Source organism: Patagioenas fasciata, chromosome W, assembly GCF_037038585.1.
Source record: "Patagioenas fasciata isolate bPatFas1 chromosome W, bPatFas1.hap1, whole genome shotgun sequence".
Lineage (NCBI taxonomy): Eukaryota > Metazoa > Chordata > Aves > Columbiformes > Columbidae > Patagioenas > Patagioenas fasciata.
In genome coordinates this window covers 1,946,003-1,969,663 of record NC_092559.1, presented here as the reverse complement: position 1 = coordinate 1,969,663, position 23,661 = coordinate 1,946,003, and the positions used below count along the sequence as shown (strand labels likewise).

General features: G+C 46.6%; 2 protein-coding genes across 3 annotated transcripts in view; both read right to left on the bottom strand.

Moving 5' to 3' along the window:
- Positions 1-377: 377 nt before the first annotated feature.
- Positions 378-14,513, bottom strand: LOC136114513 (3-ketoacyl-CoA thiolase, mitochondrial-like). Its single transcript, XM_065859875.2, has 10 exons — positions 14,428-14,513; positions 10,587-10,753; positions 8,909-9,037; positions 7,019-7,135; positions 5,377-5,524; positions 5,071-5,246; positions 4,151-4,280; positions 2,383-2,453; positions 2,019-2,173; positions 378-1,026 (listed from the first exon to the last, which is right to left on the bottom strand). Exons 1-10 carry the CDS (start codon positions 14,441-14,443, stop codon positions 942-944), a joined length of 1,194 nt encoding a protein of 397 aa, XP_065715947.1. The 5' UTR covers positions 14,444-14,513; the 3' UTR covers positions 378-941.
- A 784-nt stretch (positions 14,514-15,297) lies between these two features.
- The window catches only part of LOC136114514 (unconventional myosin-Vb-like), an 83,856-nt gene continuing 75,492 nt past the window's right edge, over positions 15,298-23,661 (bottom strand). For both annotated transcript variants that reach the window (XM_065859876.2, XM_071801686.1), the window contains 7 exons: positions 22,147-22,298; positions 21,834-21,923; positions 21,567-21,717; positions 20,845-21,127; positions 19,115-19,289; positions 18,343-18,423; positions 15,298-17,968 (listed from right to left, as the gene is read on the bottom strand). In XM_065859876.2, the coding sequence (XP_065715948.1) occupies positions 17,816-17,968; positions 18,343-18,423; positions 19,115-19,289; positions 20,845-21,127; positions 21,567-21,717; positions 21,834-21,923; positions 22,147-22,298 (1,085 nt within the window). In that variant the 3' untranslated portion in view covers positions 15,298-17,815. The remainder of the gene's footprint in view (positions 17,969-18,342; positions 18,424-19,114; positions 19,290-20,844; positions 21,128-21,566; positions 21,718-21,833; positions 21,924-22,146; positions 22,299-23,661) is intronic.

Here is a 23,661-nt window from a genome sequence, read left to right as displayed (position 1 = left end):
ACCACACCAACCAACCACCACACCAACCAACCACCACACCAACCAACCACCACACCAACCAACCAACCACCCAACCAGCCATCAAACGACCCAACCAACCACCCAACCAGCCATCAAACGACCCAACCAACCAACCAGCCAACCAGCCACCAAATGACCCAACCAACCAACCAACCAACCAACAACGCAACCAACCAACCATCAAACGACCCAACCAACCAACCACCAAACGACCCAACCAACCAACCAGCCACCAAACGACCCAACCAACCAACCACCCAGCCACCAAACGACCCAACCAACCACCCAGCCACCAAACAACCCAACCAACCACCCACTCACCAACAAAATAAATAACAAGTGAACCAAATAAATAACACCCACCCCTTTTTTTTCCTCTTATATTTATTGTTCTTTTGGGAGGCACAATGGGAATCTCAGCTTTTGCTCATTTTCTTCTTCCCTCGCCAACAGCGGGTACAGGTTACAATCCACAATCAGTACCTACTGAAGGTCTCCAATTAAACTGATATCTCCTGATAATAAAAAGGTGCACGTGCCAGACAGCAGCGGCAGCTGAAAGAAAAATAGTTTAAACAATATTTGCTTCTAGAGCTGCACCGACTGCTATTTTAAGGCAGGTTTGGTGAAAGTTTAACAGGCAATTTCCTCAGGAAACGAAAAGAATTTTGCCTACATTATCCCTGATTGAAAAGAGGCTTTCACAAAATCCTTGATCAGTGCGAAATTATATTGGCGTTACGCTTCCTTTGCTTCGAAAGACATTGATTAATCTTTTTGTTCGGAATTCAGACTTCCCGGCTATTCCTTTACCTTGCAGGAATGGCACAAAATGAAGGCGGCGACGTTTTATCGCCACAAAAGGCAGCAATTTCTCAGGAAATCAACGATTTGGGCAGCGTTGGAGTTGCCAGCGTCTCTCAGGCCGTGTTCTCGATGACAAGAGCAATTCCTTGGCCGCCGCCAATGCAAGCCGACCCAACTGCGTATTTCCCACCACGACGCCTGTATGGAAAAAAGAACAGTGAAAATTATTTCTATTTATGAAACGACAGTCGCTGTTGTCCTGATTCTATGAAAGGAAACTAGCTAGCAACTAAGTACTATTAAATATGATGGTTTAGGATGAGTCTTGCATCTGGGTAGGAACAACCCCAGGTTCCAGTGTAAGTTGGGGAATGAGCTGTTGGAGAGCAGTGAAAAGGGAGCTGGGGGTCCTGGGGCCAGCAGGGTGAGCATGAGCCAGCACTGGGCCCTTGTGGCCAGGAAGGCCAATGGTACCTGGGGTGGGTTAGAAGGGGGTGGTCAGTAGGTCAGAGAGGTTCTCCTGCCCCTCTGCTCTGCCCTGGGGAGACCACACCTGGAATCTTGTGTCCAGTTGTGGCCCCTCAGCTCCAGAAGGACAGGGAACTGCTGCAGAGAGTCCAGCGCAGCCACCAAGATGCTGAAGGGAGTGGAGCATCTCCCGGGTGAGGAAAGGCTGAGGGAGCTGGGGCTCTGGAGCTGCACAAGAGGAGACTGAGGGGGGACTCATTCATGGGGATCAATATGGAAAGGGGGAGTGTCAGGAGGATGGAGCCAGGCTCTTCTGGGTGACAACCAGTGATAGGACAAGGGGCAATGGGTTCAAACTGGAACACAGGAGGTTCCATTTAGATATGAGAAGAAACTTGTTCCTGGTGAGGGTGTCAGAGCCTGGCCCAGGCTGCCCAGGGAGGTTGTGGAGTCTCCTTCTCTGCAGACATTCAAACCCGCCTGGACCCCTTCCTGTGGAACCTCAGCTGGGTGTTCCTGCTCCATGGGGGGATTGCACTGGATGAGCTTTCCAGGTCCCTTCAACCCCTGACATTCTGGGATTCTGTATGTTGTTCTTTTTCTAGAAAAACATCATCCAACCTCAACCGATGTTAAAATATTTCCGTAGAAAACAAGGTCTGGCTTTTTTACCATCAAGCAAGCCAAAAGAGACAGAATTTCTGAAAGCAGACTAAAAATACCTCAATTCATGAACCAGATGAGCTGTGATCCGCGATCCCGACGCGCCCAAAGGGTGACCTATGGCGATGGCACCTCCGTTGACGTTGGTTTTTTCAGGGTCAAGGCCCAAAACCTTTTCGACAGCTAAATACTGCGGTGCGAACGCCTCGTTCACCTGAAACACCAGAGAAACGATAAAACCATTCGCCTCCGATTTTCCGCACAAGTTTTCGGCGACGCCTGCACGCGTGGGATGAAACGCGGCCTTTTTCTTCTCCAGGTCAATATTAAAAATGGTGTTGATAAAAGCGTATGCAGACATTGCACAGATTGCCAGGCCAAGCTATGAGGAGTAACCTCACGTTCACATTTAAATTCCTTTACCTCGACCAAATCCATGTCCTTCAGGGTCAATCCTGCTTTCTTCAGAACCTCGGTGATCGCAGGTACAGGGCCTGTTGGGCAATTGTGTGCAGAGTTAGTTAAATTAAAATAAAATAATAATAAAAGCTTATAAATATGTAAGAATAGGTTCATAAAGCCTCATCAGATTCAATTCCATGAGCCTCTATGCAGGCAATGAATCCAAGAAAGAAAAAGGCTGTTCTGGAGTTGCCGGACATGTGTTTAGTTATGGTTATTGTTGGTTTGGTGGTTTAATATAACTGAACGGAAAATCCTCTAGGTAATAAAACTAACAAGAAAATGTCCCTTTAGACACAGGTCCCAGCCAAATAAAGCCAGTAAGATCTTTTTCTTTTGAGAATATTAGAGAGTTTGGCAATAAAACCGTTCTCTGGAAGAAAGTTGCCATTTATCATCTTAGCTTGAGCAACTGAAAGGGGTGCATGGAGCCAAAACGCCTTCAACAAGCGGCGAGGAAGACAAATCAGAGCTACACATTTCATTACGGGAATTAAAGCTTATAGAAATTAAAGTGAATTTCAGGAGAGAACTGGGTTTAAAAAACATTGAGAGGAAAAGGTGGGGGACTAAAAGAGCTAATGTTATAGGTACCACACGTAGCCCTTCAGCCAAAGCGAGGAGTAAATCAGTCCCTGTGAGTAATGATCTGTAGTAAATACACAAAAGCCTTCACTCGGCACACTGCAGCCTCCCTTTCCTTCCTTTGTGATATTTAAACGCTGCTCAACGCTGTTACATCAAAAGTATAAAATCTAAGATGCCTCTCCATCCCTGGGAAAGTGATGGAATGACTTATCCTTGATGCCACCTCAAGGCGTACCAGGGATAAGAGGGTCATTAGGGGCAGTCAACACGGCTTCACCAAGGGGAAGTGGTGCTTGACCAACCTCATTGACTTTTACGAGGACATAACAAGATGGATGGATGATGGCAGAGCGGTGGACGTGGTCTACCTTGACTTGAGTGAGGGATTTGGCACAGTGTCCCACAGCATCCTCACAGCTGAACTGAGGGAGTGCGGTCTGGATGAGCGGGTAGTGAGGTGGAGTGTGAACTGGCTGAAGGGAAGAAGCCAGAGAGTCGTGGGCAATGGGGCAGAGTCCAGTTGAGGCCTGGATCCAGTGCAGTGCCTCAGGGGGCAGTACTGGGACCAGTATTGTTCAATATATTCATCAATGATTTGGTTGAGGGAATAGAGTGACTGTCAGCGAGTTTGCTGGTGACACCAAGCTGGGAGGAGTGGTGACACTGGAAGCTGTGCTGCCATCAGAGACCTGGACAGGCTGGAAAGCTGGGCAGGGAAAATGGAATGAAATAGAACAAGGGCAAGTGTAGAGTCTTGAATCTGGGCAGGAACAACCCCAGGTTCCAGTGTAAGTTGGGGAATGAACTATTAGAGAGCAGCGTAGGGGAAAGGGAGCTGGGGGTCCTGGGGACAGCAGGGTGACCATGAGCCAGCACTGGGCCCTTGTGGCCAGGAAGGCCAATGGTACCTGGGGTGGGTTAGAAGGGGGTGGTCAGTAGGTCAGAGAGGTTCTCCTGCCCCTCTGCTCTGCCCTGGGGAGACCACACCTGGAATCTTGTGTCCAGTTGTGGCCCCTCAGTTCCAGAAGGACAGGGAACTGCTGCAGAGAGTCCAGCGCAGCCACCAAGATGCTGAAGGGAGTGGAGCATCTCCCGGGTGAGGAAAGGCTGAGGGAGCTGGGGCTCTGGAGCCACAACTCACCGATGCCCATGATGGAAGGGTCGCAGCCGGACGCGTGATACGCGACTACTCGCGCCAGAGGAGTAAGACTGTGCTTCTTTAGGGCCGATTCACTGGCAATGATGACAGCACCAGCTCCATCGCACACCCCCTTGGAATGAGAGAGAAAAGCATCTTAAGTGGAGAAAAGAAACCCTGACGCTTGAGTCCAGGACATTACTATTTAACAGACAATTAGTAGCGTTTATTCAAAACCACGGTCTTCCACTATTCTGTGGATTACGAGAGATAAATGTAGGTGTCTAATTCATTTCAATGGTTTAGAAGCATTTTTGCCACTTGAAGCCTCCCTTACAATGGAAACATCAATCTGTAGACTGACAAGAACACTATTTATGGTGTATAATATTAATACAGACACCAACGCTTATTTTGGACAGGAATTATACAATTACAGTGGTACTTCTGGCCCAAAGAACATTAATCAATCGATTAAGGTAATGACTGTAAGAGGAACAGCGATGCTAAGCGCTCTGGGTAAGAACAAAACGTGGTTTGGACACAGAGGATACTAAAGGTGGTAAAAGATGAGCAGCAGCCTCATGCCTGCTAAAGCAAATATTCAGTAATCATTGCCCCCAAAAGAAAGCAGAAGGGCTAATCCTACACAGGCAGCAACTGCATCATTAGAGGCTGATGAGGAGCGTTAATGACTCACTAAAGGCCCAGCGACAATCCACAGAACCAAATTATAGGAGCGGACTGCAGGATCCCCTGCCATTTAGAGGCCGGGAGGGTTAATCCTGGCCATTTAATTCCAGAATTAGACTTGATTTTCATCAAGAGCCAAATGTGGTTCAGTGAGACATCAACGCGGCGACAATGAATTTGGAGAGCGCTCAAGGTGACGCTTTCAGGAGCCAAGGCCTTGATGTACTCACCGAAGCGTTCCCGGCAGTGACCGTCCCGTCCTTTTTAAACACACACGGGAGCTTTGCCAGCTGTTCCGGGGTGGTCTGGGGTTTGGGGTGCTCATCCTTTTCCACAGTTTCTTTCCCCTTTCTCGTTTTCACTTCAATCGGTGCCATCTCAGCGTTAAAGTAACCGGCGTCCTGAGCTGTAAGCGCAAAAAGGATTACGCCGAGACGCACAAGCTACATAAAACGTACAAACCGTTCCAATCAGTGCTAAAAACAGATTAGATTTGAAGTTATAACAGAAACGCTTCCATTCTTAAATTGACTGACCAGCTTTACACCTCTGTTGGGTTTTGAGAGCGTATCGGTCACAGTCCTCCCGCGTGATGTTGTATTTTGCGGCCAGATTTTCAGCCGTAAGCGCCATAGGGAGTTTAACGTGCGTATCTGTTAGGCCGGCCCACAACGTGTCTTCCAGCTGCATGAAAATTAGATAGAATATTATTTATTATTAACATTTCTCATTAGCCAGCGCCTTCTTGGAAACTGGCGGCGCTTTGTAGAATTAACTCGGGTTACCTACAGATATTTTATTTGAATTAAAACAAATATATTGTGAAAGTGTTGTGCATTATTTTAATTAATCTACATTGTGCTCTAGTGTGATTCTTCCCACTCACAACCCCGAGAGGTTTGGGAAAGCCAATGATTCTTCGTATTTCACTCCTGCATGAACTATTTATTAGAGATCTATGAGAAAACGCATCTGCCTTTCTGTCGTAACAGAAAAACAGTGTAGAAAAAACACCGAAATATCCTAATTCAGCATTTTGATGTTACACAGAATGGACTGGGTTGGAAAAGAGCTCAGAGATCACCAAGTCCAACCCTTGGGCCAACTCCAGTCCATTGACCAGATCATGGCACTAAGTGCCATGGCCAATCTCAGCTTAAAAACCTCTGGGGTCAGTGAGTCCAGCACCTCCCTGAGCAGCCATTCCAATGCCTGACCACTCTCTCTGTGAAGAATTGCTTTCTAATCTCCAGTCTAAATTTAAGTTTAAGCCCACTTGTCCTATTGCTGAGTGCCTGGGAGAGGAGCCCAATCCCCCCCTGGCTAGAACTGCCCTTCAGGTGGTTCTAGAGAGTGCTGAGCTCACCTCTAAGCCTCCTCTGCTCCAGACTGAACAAGCCCAGCTCCCTCAGCCTCTCCCCATAGGGCTTGTGCTCAAGTCCCTTCCCCAGTCTTGTTGCTCTTCTCTGGACCCGCTCCAGCACTTCAATCTCTTTCCTGAGCTGAGGGGCCCAGAACTGAACACAACACTCCAGGTGTGGCCTCCCCAATGCAGAGCACAGGGGAAGGATCACTGCCCTTGTCCTGCTGACCACGCTGCTTTGGATACAGGACAGGACACCATTGGCCTTCTTGGCCACCTGGGCACACTGGTGGCTCCTGTTGAGCTTCCTGTCCATGAGTCCCCCCAGGTCCCTTTCTGCCTGACTGCTCTCCAGCCACTCTGTGCCAGCCTGGAGCGCTGCAGGGGGTTCTTGTGGCCAAAGTGCAGGACCCGGCACTTGGCCTTGGTGAACTTCAGCCCATTGGAATCCAGATCCCTGTACAGAGCCCTCCTGCCTTCCAGCAGCTCCACACTCCCTCCCAACTTGGTGTCGTCAGCAAATTTGCTGCTGATGGTCTCAATCCCCTCATCTAAATCATCAATGAAGATGTTCAACAGAACCAGAGCCAACCCTGACCCACTGAATAAATGGTGATTAGCAGATCCTGCTGCAAATTTCCCACTGTATTCACTATGGATTTACCTTCAGAAGATAATGGTGATGCATTTAATTGCAATTGATCACTTTTAGAATTCAGAGATGCTTACAGCTTGGAGGTATTTATTCTCTACTGGTTTATTTACCCATTTCTACACTCAATAGCTGTAGAAACCAAAAGAAAAAACTACTAGACCTTGAGTTCTGCTCCTAATCTGGTTCCAAATCGAATGTTTCGAACTGCGTAAGGAGCCTGGCTCATATTTTCAGCTCCGCCACACAGAACAACTTCGGAGTCGTTAAGGCAAATTTCCTGTTAAGAGAAAAAAACCAACCAGATTTAGGATTTAATTTGCCGGTTTGGTCAGACAGGAACAACCATTTTAGGAAAAGACCTCATCACCTACAAAGCCGCTCGCGTACAGAACAAATTCAAGCTTAGCCATGCGTATATTGATGAAAGGGTATTAAGATCGGGGTCTAATTAAGCGCACAGAACCTAAAAGCTCCAATTCCTAAATGCACCACCAGACAGTTCAAGTTATTTGCAGACTGGAATGGAAGCAGATGAAATTATCTCCATAGACATCAGATGATTAGTTAATAATTACTACGATTGATTTGTACTGAGATGCTTCCTATAGTTACTAAAACCTTTGTGCACGTTTAAGCATCTTGGAATAGAATCTGTAGTTGTGTTGTGTGTCATAATTTTGATATAAGTGGTCAAATTCACCAACAGATTTATTCAGTGTGGCCTTTGCAGAAAGCACTAGAAAAAAGACACTTAAAAAGCACAGGTTGCTGCTTATATAGGTGAGAATATGAGCAATAATCAGGTGGAAGTTGATGCCCAGGAATTCCAACTCACACAAACAGGATCACAAAATGCAACTATTGCACAGCTGAGCTCTATTTCACTGGGTGTTGTGTTCCTTATATTGAACCCAAAATAGCTACGATGATGATTTTTAAGACAAACCCCAAAATATGTCACTGTGGAGGCTGAGCTTCTTCACAAAACCATGCAGGACAATCAGAAATCGCTACCAGTGGCAGCTAAAAATCCACGTTAAGCCTCATCCCAAACATGAGGAACATGTTTCGACATATTTTTCTGATGTAAACACTCTGATAAAGGTTATAATCCCAGAATCCCAGAATGTCAGGGGTTGAAGGGACCTGGAAAGCTCACCCAGTGCAATCCCCCCATGGAGCAGGAACACCCAGCTGAGGTTCCACAGGAAGGGGTCCAGGCGGGTTTGAATGGCTGCAGAGAAGGAGATTCCACAACCTCCCTGGGCAGTCTGGGCCGGGCTCTGCCACCCTCACCACAAAGAAGTTTCTTCTTAAATTTAAGTGGAATCTCTTGTGTTCCAGTTTGCACCCATTACCCCTTGTCCTATCATTGGTTGTCACCAAGAAGAGCCTGGCTCCATCCTCCTGACACTCACCCTTTAGATATCTGTAACCATTAATGAGGTCACCCCTCAGTTTCCTCTTGTCCAGCTCCAGAGCCCCAGCTCCCTCAGCCTTTCCTCACACGGGAGATGCTCCACTCCCTTCAGCATCTTGGTGGCTGCGCTGGACTCTCTCCAGCAGTTCCCTGTCCTTCTGGAACTGAGGGGCCACAACTGGACACAAGATTCCAGGTGTGGTCTCCCCAGGGCAGAGCAGAGGGGCAGGAGAACCTCTCTGACCTACTGACCACCCCCTTCTAACCCACCCCAGGTACCATTGGCCTTCCTGGCCACAAGGGCCCAGTGCTGGCTCATGCTCACCCTGCTGGCCCCAGGACCCCCAGCTCCCTTTTCACTGCTCTCCAACAGCTCATTCCCCAACTTACACTGGAACCTGGGGTTGTTCCTGCCCACATTCAAGACTCTACACCTGCCCTTGTTCTATTCCATTTTCCCCGCCCAACTCTCCAGCCTGTCCAGGTCTCTGATGGCAGCACAGCTTCCAGTGTCAGCCACTCCTCCCAGCTCGGTGTCACCAGCAAACTCGCTGACAGTCACTCTATTCCCTCATCCAAATCATTGATGAATATATAACTAATATAGATTAAAAAATAAGAGCTTTATACCTGACATCCGTTGGCAATGGATTGGAAACCAGAGCCACAAAGTCTGTTGACGGTGAGGGCTGGAACCGGGACGGGAACTCCCACCCGTAACCCAGCGTGTCTCGCGATATAAATCCCATCCGCGGCGCTCTGTTGGCAGAACAAATAAAAGGGTTCGTTACGCTCTGATTTCTTTAATACTCCGGGTGAAAAGGCAGCGTGGTGTAATTACATCACTGCAAGAAGATGGTGGATGTTCAACCGAAATCCTACTTGTGAGAAGGAGCACTTCAAAACCACACCATCCTATATGATCTGAAAGGGACTAAAGATGTTAAAAAGGAAATCAGTAACTTAAAGAGTCTTATGTTTTCCCTTTTTCTTATGTGGTGAGCACAGGTATGGAATAAAAAATGGTAACAGCACTGTAAGGGATCTTTTCCCAATAGAGAAAACATGTTCTTGGGGATCATACCCTAAGATAATATGAATTATAAAGGTAAAGTTCTGTGCACAATGCTACTGTCCAATGTAAAAAATAATCAACCTACTTCTGCTGAGAGAGAGTTAATGGTGATACATTTAAACTTAATACTTCTAAGGAATCCAGGACTAAAAAGAGAAAATCTATCGGATGGGGAAGCACAACGCAAAAATAAACCAAACGTAATTTCAACGTGAAAAGACTTATTTGGGTGGTGTTGGTTGGTTTTTATTAGGAGAACGCTATTTTTTATGTGAAAGCATTTGTGGTAGAATGCAAATCCCCCCCTCTCTTCTTCATCATGGAAGGAGCAGACACATCTCCCTCTCTCTCTGCTACAGTTTCTTTTGTTTGGCCCCAGAGCACCCTGGCCAGGGCCCTTAGGAGAAGAGTGTGGAGGCGCCAGGGAGCCGCTGGGCACCCACAGCCAGTGTGGGGATGTTTGGAAGCTTCAGGGCCACCCCACAGCCATTGTGGGGGTGCAGAGAAGCTTCTGGAATGCCCACAGTCAGATCTGATCAGGCTATAAAATGGGATTCTCGCCCAGGCCCGCCCCTTGTGCGCAATCTCTTAGAGTTATGCGCTAATACGGTTTAATAAAAGTTGGTTTGGACTCTGTTGTCCCTTAAATCAACCTCTGGGTGCCGCCATGTAAGAAATTTGGACGCCGTTTCTTTTTCTAGGCCACAATCAGTTCTTAAGAAACCCGAAAAGAAGCCGAGATGGCAGCTGTAGAATCACAAGCTACACTTTAGGCTGAAAATCAAGAAGAAACGCTGCAAGTTTGTTCACTTCTCACAATAGTCGTGTAACTTGGCTCTTCTGGACCCTTGAAACACCCAGGGCAAAATAAGCCCGTCTGCCCTTAATAATGGTAAAGTCAGAATACAAAGCAAAACCAAACCAGAAATGCTCTTTGCTGCGTTGCTTAAAACAAAACCCTAATCCTAATATCCCAGTCCTAACCCTAATATGCGGGTAAAGGCAGTTTTGCAATGTTGGTGCTCTGTATATAACAAGCGCTTTGATTGCTTCCAATAATATAAATCATGTGGGTACGTCCCTTAAACATGAAACATAACACTATAAACGCTACTAACCCACTTAATTTCCACCCCTTTGGCTTATTCTTGGCTGCAAACCATAGGTAACTACGTATAGGACCAGAGGATGAATAAAATCGCTGCTGACCAGCGAATTTTCCAAGCTACCAACCTGTATGACGTTGCCGACGATGACGCTGTCGATGATCTCGGGAGAGACTTTGCCGGCGGCCAGCGCGGCCCGAGCGGCGATTTCCGTCAGGTCGGTGGCGCTGAAATCCTTCAGCAAACCTCCGTAGGCCCCGAACGGCGTTCGCTTCGCCGCGACGATGAACACGCCTGCGAGAGGAGTGAGAGTTAGTCAGATAACCAACAGCGAATCCCCATCCTAAGCGGGTGACGTCCTAAATCCAGAAGTAGTTGTAAATCAAACAAATGTGAACGCACACAGTTCAAGATGGATAAGATATACAATATATAGAGCTTTATCAATAGGGTATAGGTATTTTTATCAATGATTTGAGTGCACCCTCAGTGAGTTTGTAGATGGCACCAAGTTGGGTGGGAGTGTTGATGCGCTGGAGGGTGGGCAGGTTCTACAGAGGGATCTGGACCAGCTGCATCAATGGGCTGAGGCCGATTGTCTGAGGTTCAACAAGGCCAAGTGCTGGGTCCTGCACTTGGGTCACAACAAGCCCATGGATGCTGTAGGGTCAGGGAAGAGTGGCTGGAAAGGAGCTGGGGTGTTGGTGACAGCGTCTGGATGTGAGCCAGAGTGTGCCCAGGTGGCCAAGAGGCCACCAGCATCCTGGCTGGGACCAGCACTGGTGTGGCCAGCAGGCCCAGGGCAGCGACCGTCCCTGTGCTGGGACCTGGGGAGGCCAAACCATGAATCCTGGGGGTGGTTTTGGGCCCCTCACGCCAAGAAAGGCCTTGAGGTGCTGGAGCGAGTGGAGTGAAGGGAACGGAGCTGGGGAAGGGGCTGGAGCACAAGTGTGATGGGAGCGGTTGAGGGACCTGGGGGGTTCAGCTGGAGAACAGGAGCTGAGGGGAGACAGGGACACAAAGAAACGGCCTCAGGTTGCGCCAGGGGAGGTTGAGGTTGGATCTGGGGAACAATTTGTTCCCCAAAGGGCTGTGGGGCATTGGAACAGGCTGCCCAGGGCAGTGCTGGAGTCACCATCCCTGGAGGGGTTGAACAGACACATAGATGAGGTTCTTAGTGACATCGGTTAGCGCCAGGGTTGGGTTAACAGTTGGACTTGATGATCTTGAGGGTCTTTTCCAACCAAAATGATTCTATGACTATAAAGCATGCAGAATCAACGGTCAGAAAGCAAAACAAGGAAGATTCCAGAAAGCAACTTGAAAAAAAAAAACAACAGGCCCAGATATTTTGGATCCAAATCCACGGACAAACGCGTTGGCCAGAAGCGGAATTTCAGCTCTGGAAAAGCCGCCTTTGAACCAAACCCAATATCTTGGCACAGCGTCGCTGCTCCCGCGTGCGAAAACACGTGCGCTGCGTTTGTGAACTTTCCCCCAGTTAAACAACAGAGCCACGAAACATCCCCGGTTATATTAAGTAACATTAGGAGGAGAAATAGATACAAGAATGCAGGTGGTAAGCAGCTTTTAAGTGCTGTTTTCAGGTCTGTAATGCAGATTATTTTGTTGGGTTGATTTTCAGGGGGAGGGTTCTCTTCTTCTTCTGTATTTGGATCCCAGGCTGTGCGATTTATATAAAAGAACTGGTCAAGGTCACACTCACAACCTGAATACAATGTTAAAACCTGGAGCAGGCAATTAATACACTCATTATCTGGGGGATAATTTAAGCAAGAAATGCAGCTAAAAGATAGGAATGAATGGGTTTTGAAGCCATGAAAAGAGCAAAACAAAGTAACACATTATAAATGCGCTGTTGATCCCTTACACTGACACAGTAAATATTGCAAAACTACCAAAAGGCAGAATATATTTCCTCAAAAGAATAAATAGCTGCTAATTTATACATCTAAAAAGGTCACTTTTCAGGGGTTTAAGTGCAAAGGGAGCTCCACAATCACTACAAATATCGATCTCAAGAGGTTACGGTATATTCAGAGGTGTGAAAAGCAGCAAAGGGGGTGATGCGGGGAAGGTCCTGTACCCAGGTTAGGAACAACCGCTCGGAACGGATCCCTCGTATACGTTATATCCATCATCATTTTTCCCTCTTCATTCAACAGATGCCAGCAAATCATTCATTTTAATCCAAAACAATTCTTAATCCATTGATTTGGTTTTTTTTCACTTGGGTTATGCATATTTTTTTCTGGAAAAAAAGCTGAAAACTCTTAATAAATAGCATGTGAACCCCTAATATCTGTAACAAATATCAGGATGAATTAATGAATTTATTTAAGTAAAACGAGCGTGTTCAACACAGTCACTTCAGGAGTAGTTCCCAGCTGATAGATTGAAACTTACAGCAGCCGGTTTTATTTAATTATCCCAAATGGTTTGTATTAACAATAATTTATCGAATGTTCCCTTTGAGACTTCAGCAAATGTTAACGATGCTTGTAAAACAAAGCTTTGGTCACAAAGCTTTGCTGCGGAGCAAACGAAAAGAACTCGTTCTCCTCCCTTTTGTCGCTTATTCGCGTTATTTGCTGAATAGATTGAGGGTGAGGATGGAACTTTGCCCTTCAGCTTTCACAATAACATCTCCCTTTAAAACCTTAAATCTCTAAGGGAAAAAGAAGTGGTATAACCTGTGTTGATTATAAATGAGCACAGAGCCTTTCCCATAAGGACTTTTTTTTAAGGATTATTACTGCAGAGCCTTCCTATTTTTGCTTGATTGGAAAGACACCTCCAAATAAAGGATCCCATGCTCTCCAACAGCTCTAAATCGCCATTAATTAGTATTAACCTACATTACATAGCAAGACTTCCAGAGCCTCTGCAATTTTCCAAGGTGATAAAACATGGGATGAAAGCGGAATACACCGGGATAAGGAAACTTTTAGGGCTAGAAAGCAAAGGTCACTGTGAATCCTCAGCAAACACTCAGTTCAAGGCTTCTTTTAATGAGGTTTTGTTAATCACCCACGGCCAAACAGGCTGTTGTAAGTCTGAAATATCCCTTAACCCTCCAGTATTGCAATATTTCATCAGATGGTCTTTTAAAGGTTTAAAAAACAACTGTTAACCTCCCCAAAGAATTAACTGCGTATAAAAAACATCATTGCAAGAGAGAAGATTATGAAACAGGCACAGGAAACTAACACCGAACAAAGCTGCTCTGTATTATCAGTTCAGGGGAATAATATGAAATTACACTAATTACACCAAAGAGAATGACAGAATTAAATTACACTAGACAGGCTCTCAGCCCTGAAGCCTCAAGCTGTGATTATATACACGTTATTATTTAAGTACCAGCCGCCAAACAGCAAAACCCTGTCAAACAGATAAAAAGCACAATTTCACCACGCTCCAATTTTGCTTTTAAAGAAGATCGGGGCGTATTTATGGCATTTTTAAGAGGCATAACATTTAAAGCGCGTAAAGCGGAAAGCATTTCTTCCCACAAAATGCTTGTTGGTGTTTTGTTTTAACCGTTAGCGCTGACACAGGGGGGGTGGATGTGACAAAAGTTCAAGTTATTAAGTGTCACTTCTAGTCACAGCACGCAAATATGGATAGTTAGCTGACATATAGATGCAATGTTTGCGGATATATTAAAGCTAAGTGGATAAAATCTGGGTTTATTTCTACCACAAGTGGCTTAAGCGCTGCAGCAAGTCAAGCACCGCCCGTCACCTTTACCTCAGACCCGCCCGCCATGACAGAACCAGCCCGGGTCCTGTTGTCCCCTCAGTACCCGGTGGCCACACCACCCTCCCTGGGGAGCCCCACAACCCCCACCCGGTAGCTGGGAAGCACCGGGGAAGCACCGGGGAACCGCAAGGAACCCGCCGGGGTTGAGTGAGAGGAGCCCGGCGAGATTTATGGAGCCTCACCCCTCAGAAGCGCCATGGCCGCTCCGCTCCCGCCGCGCCTGCGCCTGCCCCTCCGCACATTGATTACGCTGGGGGCGGAGTGAAACCACCACTTTTTAAGGTATTTTAAATATATTTCACCCCCACCATCCGCGGCTGAATTCCGCGGGTGCCGTGGGGAAGGTTTTATGGGGAAAAGTTACCTCAGACCCTGAGGCTTTAGCCCTTGGAGCGGCTTTAATGGCGGTTTGGCGCGCTGAGGTGCTTCGCCCTGTTTCCAGCCTTCATCCCGTTAAAAGTTGGACTTTTCTCAGAAGAATCCACAAAAAAAGAACCTTTTCAAAGGTGTTTTTGAAAAAAAAATACACGTTGAGGTATGATTTGGGTGGGTAAAACCTGAGACTGTCTGGCAGATGAGTATAATTTGCATACGAAGAAAAGTTGTCTTCATTCAGTTTAAGTTTCATCAATTTTGTACTGTTTTCCTGCAAATAATACAATGTTTGATTCAAAATAATCGTTCAGCAGCTTCCCCTATATAATTGCAATGGTTTAATGAATCTATTCACACAGCAACACGCAACTTTATATTTAAAATAGGCAGATTTTATGCTATTTTTTCCTCTCTCTGCCATTGATTTACCTGGCACCACATCCCCTTCATTCATCAACAACAGCTCAGAAGATTCCACCTTTAATTAGTTTCTAATTAGCTCACAATACACCTTCATTAAGTTCTAACTCCTACACCTTTTAAAGCCTTAAGTAAAAGCTTTGAGAGTGTTCATTTGTGTTTGTAAAGCACTTTGTAACTCTAAAATACAAATGTTTCCCACCTGGAGGATATTGAAGGGTATTTTTCACTCTTCCCTTTTGGACCAAAAGTCAGGATTTCTTCAAAAGTGTTTATTTCACATATTTTTTTGTATCCACAGCTGAATATTACAGTGACTATTACAAGCGTTTTCCTATAAACAGAAGTGTAGTTTACAGATTTGTTCCAAATGGAAAGATATTTTATAAGCGGTATTTATTTCATCTACAGTATCTCCTGTATATCATTTAACTTCGTTAAGAGCAGCTTTACCTTCTGCTTTTTAAGGTAATTAAGCTTCGCATCCCCCCGAAAATCCCTCAACAAACAAAACAGACGTTGCGCTATAATAGCACATTTTTCTTATTTCAACAAAATTCTAAAGTCTGACTTTTATATTATAAAGGAAATGATATATTCATTGGGACTACGTCCTCTGGATTGTTTCAAGATCTATATCGTTAGAAAAATCAATTTATAACCGGAATAAACGTGAAACAATAAAGTCGGAGGAAAAAGCTTCGTGCAATTTGTTTTAATTAGGTTTTAATTATTCATCTCCAAGGGCAAAACGCTGATTTATCAGCTTAATACGCTCTGAAATACGCACTTGGCGGAGTTTTGTTCGTTCATTTATCGTTGCAAACGGGACCAAACCAACCTGTCGTGTTTCAAGTGCGTCTTTTCCGCTTGGTTCTGCAAACGAGACGAGGGGAAGTTCGTTATCTTCTTAATATTTTCGGTGTGATTGGAGCGGTTTAAGTTGAAATAGCAGGCAAACGAGCCACAGGGCTCCAATTCTGGTTTGTATCTCATCCAAAGGCTTTTTAGATACTTTTAGGATACTTGAAACTTCGGCAAAATCGCCTCACAGAAAAGCCCAAATTCCGCTTTATTTTTATTATTTTAAACTGCGATGCGTTTGGGGGGGGAAAAAGGGATAAAATAAAATTCAGAGCATTGCAAAAACATCCGTTTGCAACAAGTGAGAAGAGGTAGGTGCGATAAATTAAACTATTGCAGAAGAGGTGATGGGAGAGGGCACAAATTATCGTTATTGTATAGAAAGGCACTACTGTATAGACCCAGTAGACGCAAATGCTTGAGGATGATGATTTAGAGGTAGCGCTGGTACTATACAAGCAATACATTTTAGTCTATAATTAATTGGGCGATGATTAGAGGAAGATAACTTTTAAGTCTGGCCTTAGGCTGGGCCTAAACCATTCGAAACATGGGATTTACCCACCAATAGGTCTCTTCACAGCGCTCCATTTCTTTAAAAATGTGCTTTTTTTGGCTCGTAATATACATATATGGTACATACAGGACTAGTAGTTTGTATATACATAGATTACATACACGATGTTGAAATCAAAACGCTCCGTATCTCAAAAGGTGGCTGCAGCGTGGTGGGATTTTGGGTGTTAAGTGACTTCACATTTTAATCCGAGGAGGAGGTTGATTTGTTTTAATTTATAAGTTAATTATATAAAAAATCGGAATAGAATTGGAATGGGTTGCAATTGGTTGTAGGCAAAGAGTTTGTGTTGACTCCTCAACGGTTTAAACGACTACGTTGCAATTTTGGGTGAAAGCGTTTCATTGCTCATCCGTTCCCTTTCAATTTCACGTCTTCATTTGCTTTTCTTCTTCATTTTTCTAAGCCCTGTATTTGCACGACTATTAAAATTTCAGCTGGCTCTTGAACCGAACACAATTTTGCCGTGGACCGCTAAGGCTGGGCCTAACCCAGCCAACAGAAACAGCAGCAATTATTAAACCAGGTTGGTTTTGCGCGTCTTATCCACGCGTGAGATTCGGAACCTCGACGGCCGCTGCATCAAAGCTTTCGACTTTTAAAAGCAGAGGAAAAGCCAAGAGCAGGGATTAGGATGACGCTCGCCTATCCTAGAAGCAGGAGGCCTAAAGTTGTCCCTTGTCTCAAGATTATTTCACCAGGACTAAAGCTTTGTGAGCCACTTGATAACGGAATTAAGCCCAAGCTGGATGTACATAGGGGAGCAAGCGAATCTTTCAAACCTCGAATTTGTGATGAATTCCACGTCGCCGCATCCAAGCCTGATAAATACGTATCGCACCTTCTGCAATCTACTTCCTAACTCGCTATCGTGATAGATCTTAGCAACAAGAGGCAGAATTGAATATCACGTTATTAACACAGACAAAACCACCTCGCTATTAGACAATTTCCACGTCCCTCAAGGCAGCAAAAGTGTCTCAGATTTTGGGTTTAAGTGCCATTTCTTCATCGACACAAAGTGAGTCGGCTCCCGCTCATGGTTCTTCTTTGTTAGCGGTTTTGGGGCTCTGAACCGCGTCAACATCAAATCAAGCAGTCAAAATTAAATCTACATTTCAAGTATTATTATTCTGAGCTGCAAATTACCCCCCCAAAAGAAAAAAGAATCACATATAGATCAGTCTCTTCTTTTACTTTACAGTTTAACATCCATTTATTACTGTGGATCGGTGGTTCTTTTAAACCTGTTGTTTAAAGAGCTCCTTTGAGTGAGTTTTCTCTCTTTGCTGGAGGTCTCTGGGTAAGGAAGGCTGAGCTTAATCCCATTTTCTTCAGACTTTCTGGAGAAATTCCAAGTTGAGCGAGGCGGGGATGTGAATGGAGTCCATGGTTATGGAGGAAGGGTTGAAGGGGAACAAAACCGGGAACATGTGCTTGAAGTCCAAGAGCAGCTGCGGAGGGTCGTTTCGCTCCTGCAAATGCGTCTGCGAGGTGCAGAATAAGAAAAATCGATCAATCGTTGGCTTTTCTTTGCATTTCTCAGCATCAAAGGCTTGAGAATGTACAAAACGTTTGGGTTTAATGTCTTTATTTCTCCCTTAGTTGCCTTGTAGCTCAGAAATAATTCAATTTCTCACCGATTCCCGTAGCCTCACTTCTGAGTCACGTTGCATTAGCTGAGCTGGGAACTTAATTGCTTATTGCACTTTGTAATTAACGGCCTCGTTATCCCTGCAGCTGTGTGTTGCAAGAGCATGAAACCCAGGACAACAAGCAAAATTACAAAACGCCTGAGTTATGCTACTGAAATCTGCATTAACTCGTTACTATCCCCCCCACTTTAAAGCCTCTAATTTACCTGGATGTCTCGTATGAAAGCCACAGTCACACGTTCTTCAAACTCATTCACTGGAGTGTAGAGATTAAGGATCTTTACAATCTGTTGAGAACAAAAGAGCGTTACAGACAATCACGAGGAGTCCAGAATTCAAAGCACCACTGATATTTTGTCTTGATACAACCAGAACAAGCTTCCCATGACCCTCTTGAGAAGCAGAAGTAGCACAAGAACCATCCTGATGTTCCTTTTTGTCTGCTGGAAGGTGTGTGAAGCATCTCCAGATCTGCTCAAATCACTTTTTGTGGCAATATTTGTAAATTGGGAATTAAACTGAACGAGGGGTTTATCCAGGGACTTCAGTGAGGTGGCACACGGTGACATGAGTGACCAGTATGGCTGATGTCACCTCCACAACACTTCTGCTCCCCCACTACCGCCTATCGCCACATTTAAAGATGGAGAAAAGATGCCCAAGAATCACCAGAGATCAGTTTATACCTCTGGCTTCTCCCTCCTACGACATCATCAACTTAAGACCACGCAATCCAGCGGTAAAGAACACGAGTTTAGATCCTCCTGGAACGGAGTCTCCAAGTTTAAGGTCAGATCCAGCCTAGAGGGGCCATTCTCAACCCCAAATCCATATTTTTCTGGGCACCCCACAGACTTAGCCAGGTTAGACCTGGGAAGAGCAGCTGGGTTTAAAGTCCCACGCGTCTGACTTATACCACGAACCCCTCTAGCGCTGGGTTTAATCTTTGAACATAGAAATCGCCGCCCCGCTCCCCACCTGCTGCGTGGTGAGCGACGTGCACAAGGAGCAAATGGCCTCGGCGTCTTCCGACGTTTTCTTTTTGAGCTGCAGCAGCTGCGCCGCTTGGATCAAGGGCTCCAACGTCTGCGCCGCTCCGCTCTGCTGCAGGTTCTTCCCGTGCAGCCATTCCTCCAGCTGGCTGATGTTAAACCTGCGCGAGCGGCAAAGATAAGACGTGAGATGAGAGATAAGATCACCTCAAAAATCCTCTGCGAGACTCGGGGTGTGTTGCAGTGCTGGTATATGGAGGACAAGCGCGATGGGAGCGGCTGAGGGACCTGGGGGACTGAGGGGAGACAGGGACACAAAGAAACAGCCTCAAGTTGCGCCAGGGGAGGTTGAGGTTGGATGTGGGGAACAATTTCTTCCCCAAAGGGCTGTGGGGCATTGGAACAGGCTGCCCAGGGCAGTGCTGGAGTCACCATCCCTGGAGGGGTTGGAAATACAGAATCACAGAATCCCAGAATGTCGGGGATTGGAAGGGACGTGGAAAGCTCATCCAGTGCAATCCCCCCATGGAGCAGGAACACCCAGCTGAGGTTCCACAGGAAGGTGTCCAGGCGGGTTTGAATGTCTGCAGAGAAGGAGACTCCACAACCTCCCTGGGCAGCCTGGGCCAGGCTCTGACACCCTCACCCCAAACAAGTTGCTTCTCATATTTAAGTGGAACCTCCTGTGTTCCAGTTTGAACCCATTGCCCCTTGTCCTGTCATTGGTTGTCACCGAGAAGAGCCTGGCTCCATCCTCCTGACACTCATCCTTTATATATTTATAACCATGAATGAGGTCACCCCTCAGTCTCCTTCTCCAGCTCCAGAGCCCCAGCTCCCTCAGCCTTTCCTCACCCGGGAGATGCTCCACTCCCTTCAGCATCTTGGTGGCTGCGCTGGACTCTCTCCAGCAGTTCCCTGTCCTTCTGGAGCTGAGGGGCCACAACTGGACACAATATTCCAGGTGTGGTCTCCCCAGGGCAGAGCAGAGGGGCAGGAGAACCTCTCTGACCTACTGACCACCCCCTTCTAACCCACCCCAGGTACCATTGGCCTTCCTGGCCACAAGGGCCCAGTGCTGGCTCATGCTCACCCTGCTGGCCCCGGGACCACCAGGTCCCTTTTCACTGCTCTCTAACAGCTCATTCCCCAACTTACACTGGAACCTGGGGTTGTTCCTGCCCAGATTCAAGACTCTACACTTGCCCTTGTTCTATTTCATTCCATTTTCCCCAACTCTCCAGCCTGTCCAGGTCTCTGGATGGCAGCACAGCTTCCAGTGTCAGCCACTCCTCCCAGCTTGGTGTCACCAGCAAACAGAGATGAGGTTCTTAATGACGTGGTTTAGTGTTGGGCTAAGAGTTGGACTCAATCTTGAGGTTATCTTCCTAGCAAAATGATTCTATATGTGTCTTTTGATGCACGTTTGCCATACTCGTGACAAGAGACAACCAGAGCGAAGCCGAATACTCAACAACTCAAAGCAAAATGTGTACTCTCTGTTGTCTTAGAAATAAATGAGCCATGTAACAGCTGAAGAGCACAAGGGTTGTGCTTTTCTACAGCATTCAGAGACATCCAAATTTCAAAAGTCAATTAAAACGAAGCTTTTAAATGTTTAAATCACCTTTGAAAACATCTACGCAAAAGGTGCTTTCGCCCGTTTCGCTCTCATGCTCAAGAGGAACACGCAAAGGATCCCAAATCCGATCGTACCTGAGCTGCATGCCCGTGCTCCACGAGCAAACGTCCTTCCTGAGCAGGAGATTGTTCAGGGCGACCGCGTTGATCATGTAGAAGAGCTGCTTGAAAACCTGCTGCACGATCTCCGGGTCCAAACCCTGGTCGCTCATGACGCTGTGGAACGTGTTCAGCTGGCGAATTAGCGCGTCCAAGCTGTAGCTGTCGCCGTCTTCCACGCTGGAGGAGCGATTCCTGTAGCCCATGGGTTTGACACCGGAAAGCCCCTGGATGCTTTCGTTTTCCAGCACCGCAGACACTGAAAAAAGAGGAAAAAATGAGCTAAAAAAGCCTTTATCCACCTGTTACTACACAGAAATCACAGAAACTGGGAATGTGTCTGCTTTGAGTTGTAATCAAGTCTCCCTCTATCCCCACCGCAGAGCCTGAAATTCTGTGCTTCAAGCGATTCATTGGCTCAAAGGACTGAGAGGAATGAAAAACAGATTAAAAGGAATCAAATTCTTCCAGCCTGATTGATAAAAGAAGAGGACAACTTTGCACAAGGAGCAGGAGGTACACGCAGCGATGGAATTGGGTAGGAACAACCCCAGGTTCCAGTGTAAGTTGGGGAATGAGCTGTTAGAGAGCAGCGTAGGGGAAAGGGGGAAAAAGTCCTTTGGGGGAAAAGTCACCGTACAAAGTCATGAAAAGCCCTCAGGATATATAACAACGGTCAAAATCAAGCGCGAAGGTACCGATCATGGGTTGGAGGACGCCCTCGGCCACCTTGATGAGCTGCTGGTAGATCTGGATGGAGAGGTGGCTCAGCACCTGGCGATATTCGGTCAGGTCGAAGTTCTTCAGACAGTGCTCGTTCTGCTTCGGCGTGTTCTGCGTCATAAACCCCTGAACGCCGAGAGGTTAAAACAGCCCGTTTTGTTATTCCACCCATTTATCACCCGGCAAAATCACTATATTTTTAATTAATATTATATATATATGATATTATCCTATTTTCTTACCGCGTCTCCGCTGTACTGCTTCAAACAGTGCAGGAGGCGACACGTATTCGCCAGCCAGAACGACGTCATCTCAAAATCATCGCTGTGTTTCTGAAGGAGCAAAATTAAACCATCGTTTTGAGCTTGAGATCAAGAAGATCGCTCTCCGTAGACGGGCAATATGAGCTATTCGTTCCTCACAAACGTTATTTTTTAAATGTATAAACATAAGCAATTCTTTTTGCTAAGATCAGGTTGGAAAATGGCTACGGAAGGCGAACTTTGATGTGGTTCGAACCACCTCACGCCAAGACAAAAGGCAACGGCCACCCACCTTCAGCACTTTCTTGACGCCGTTGATGGTGGAGGTGAGCAAGGAGTGGACTTTCTGGTCGTCGTTGATATAATCCGCGTGTCGGATGCACATGTAGAGGATGTAGGCGGGAAGGCAGGGGACGGTCGCGGACACGGCCTGAGGCTTGAGATCTGAAACGTTTGCGTTGGTTTTTAAAAGAATCCTTTTAAAATTCACCCACTTCCAGCAAAAAAAGAGCTGGAGATGCACCCAAGCAAACCCCAAAGTCTTCCGGACGATGAGATTTTGGCTCTGCAACGTGGATCTTTGCAGCACGGACACGGAGCCAGAGGTGCAACCGGAGCCGGGCAAAGCGCAAGAGCCCGCGCTTTGTGACATGATCCCATTACAGATGCACGACTAGAGCTCTACCACGTAAAAACCTACTCGAGCAGCGCACAAATACTCTTAGCAAAGCTCCCTGAAGCTTTCGGGAATATCTCCCGCAGGTTATGAACCCCCCACTATGAATTTGTGACGTAGCAAATCACTTTTTCCCCTCAAGATACTGAATAGGAACGGCAGCTGCGGGAATTTGCGGCCTCTGAAGGTATGAAGCTCAGCAAGTTAAACTGCGGCCTACTTTGTGCATTTTCCATTTTTTTTTTTGCTATTATATCTATATATTATCACAGTATGTTTGGGATTGGAAGGGACCTCAGAAGATCATCCAGTGCAATCCCCCCATGGAGCAGGAACACCCAGCTGAGGTTCCACAGGAAGGTGTCCAGGCGGGTTTGAATGTCTGCACAGAAGGAGACTCCACAACCTCCCTGGGCAGCCTGGGCCAGGCTCTGACACCCTCACCAGGAACAAGTTTCTTCTCATATTTAAGTGGAACCTCCTGTGTTCCAGTTTGAACCCATTACCCCTTGTCCTATCATTGGTTGTCACCGAGAAGAGCCTGGCTCCATCCTCATGGCACTCACCTTTCATATACTTATAGACATTAGTAAGGTCCCCCCTCAGTCTCCTCTTCTCCAGCTCCAGAGCCCCAGCTCCCTCAGCCTTTCCTCACCCGGGAGATGCTCCACTCCCTCCAGCATCTTGGTGGCTGCGCTGGACTCTCTGCAGCAGTTCCCTGTCCTTCTGGAGCTGAGGGGCCACAACTGGACACAAGATTCCAGGTGTGGTCTCCCCAGGGCAGAGCAGAGGGGCAGGAGAACCTCTCTGACCTACTGACCACCCCCTTCTAACCCACCCCAGGTACCATTGGCCTTCCTGGCCACAAGGGCCCAGTGCTGGCTCATGCTCACCCTGCTGGCCCCAGGACCCCCAGCTCCCTTTTCACTGCTCTCCAACAGCTCATTCCCCACCTTACACTGGAACCTGGGGTTGTTCCTGCCCAGATTCCAGACTCTACACTTGCCCTTGTTCTATTTCATTCCATTTTCCCTGCCCAACTCTCCAGCCTGTCCAGGTCTCTGATGGCAGCACAGCTTCCAGTGTCACCACTCCTCCCAGCTTGGTGTCACCAGCAAACTTGCTGACAGT

What these genes read in the sequence shown, in the direction of transcription:
- LOC136114513 (XM_065859875.2), bottom strand. An exon ending in CCAACAGAGGTGTAAAGCTG is followed by an intron (nt 5,247 to 5,376) that starts GTCAGTCAATTT and finishes TTGCGCTTACAG; the next exon opens with CTCAGGACGCCGGTTACTTT. An exon ending in AGGACATGGATTTGGTCGAG is followed by an intron (nt 2,174 to 2,382) that starts GTAAAGGAATTT and finishes CTGGTGTTTCAG; the next exon opens with GTGAACGAGGCGTTCGCACC.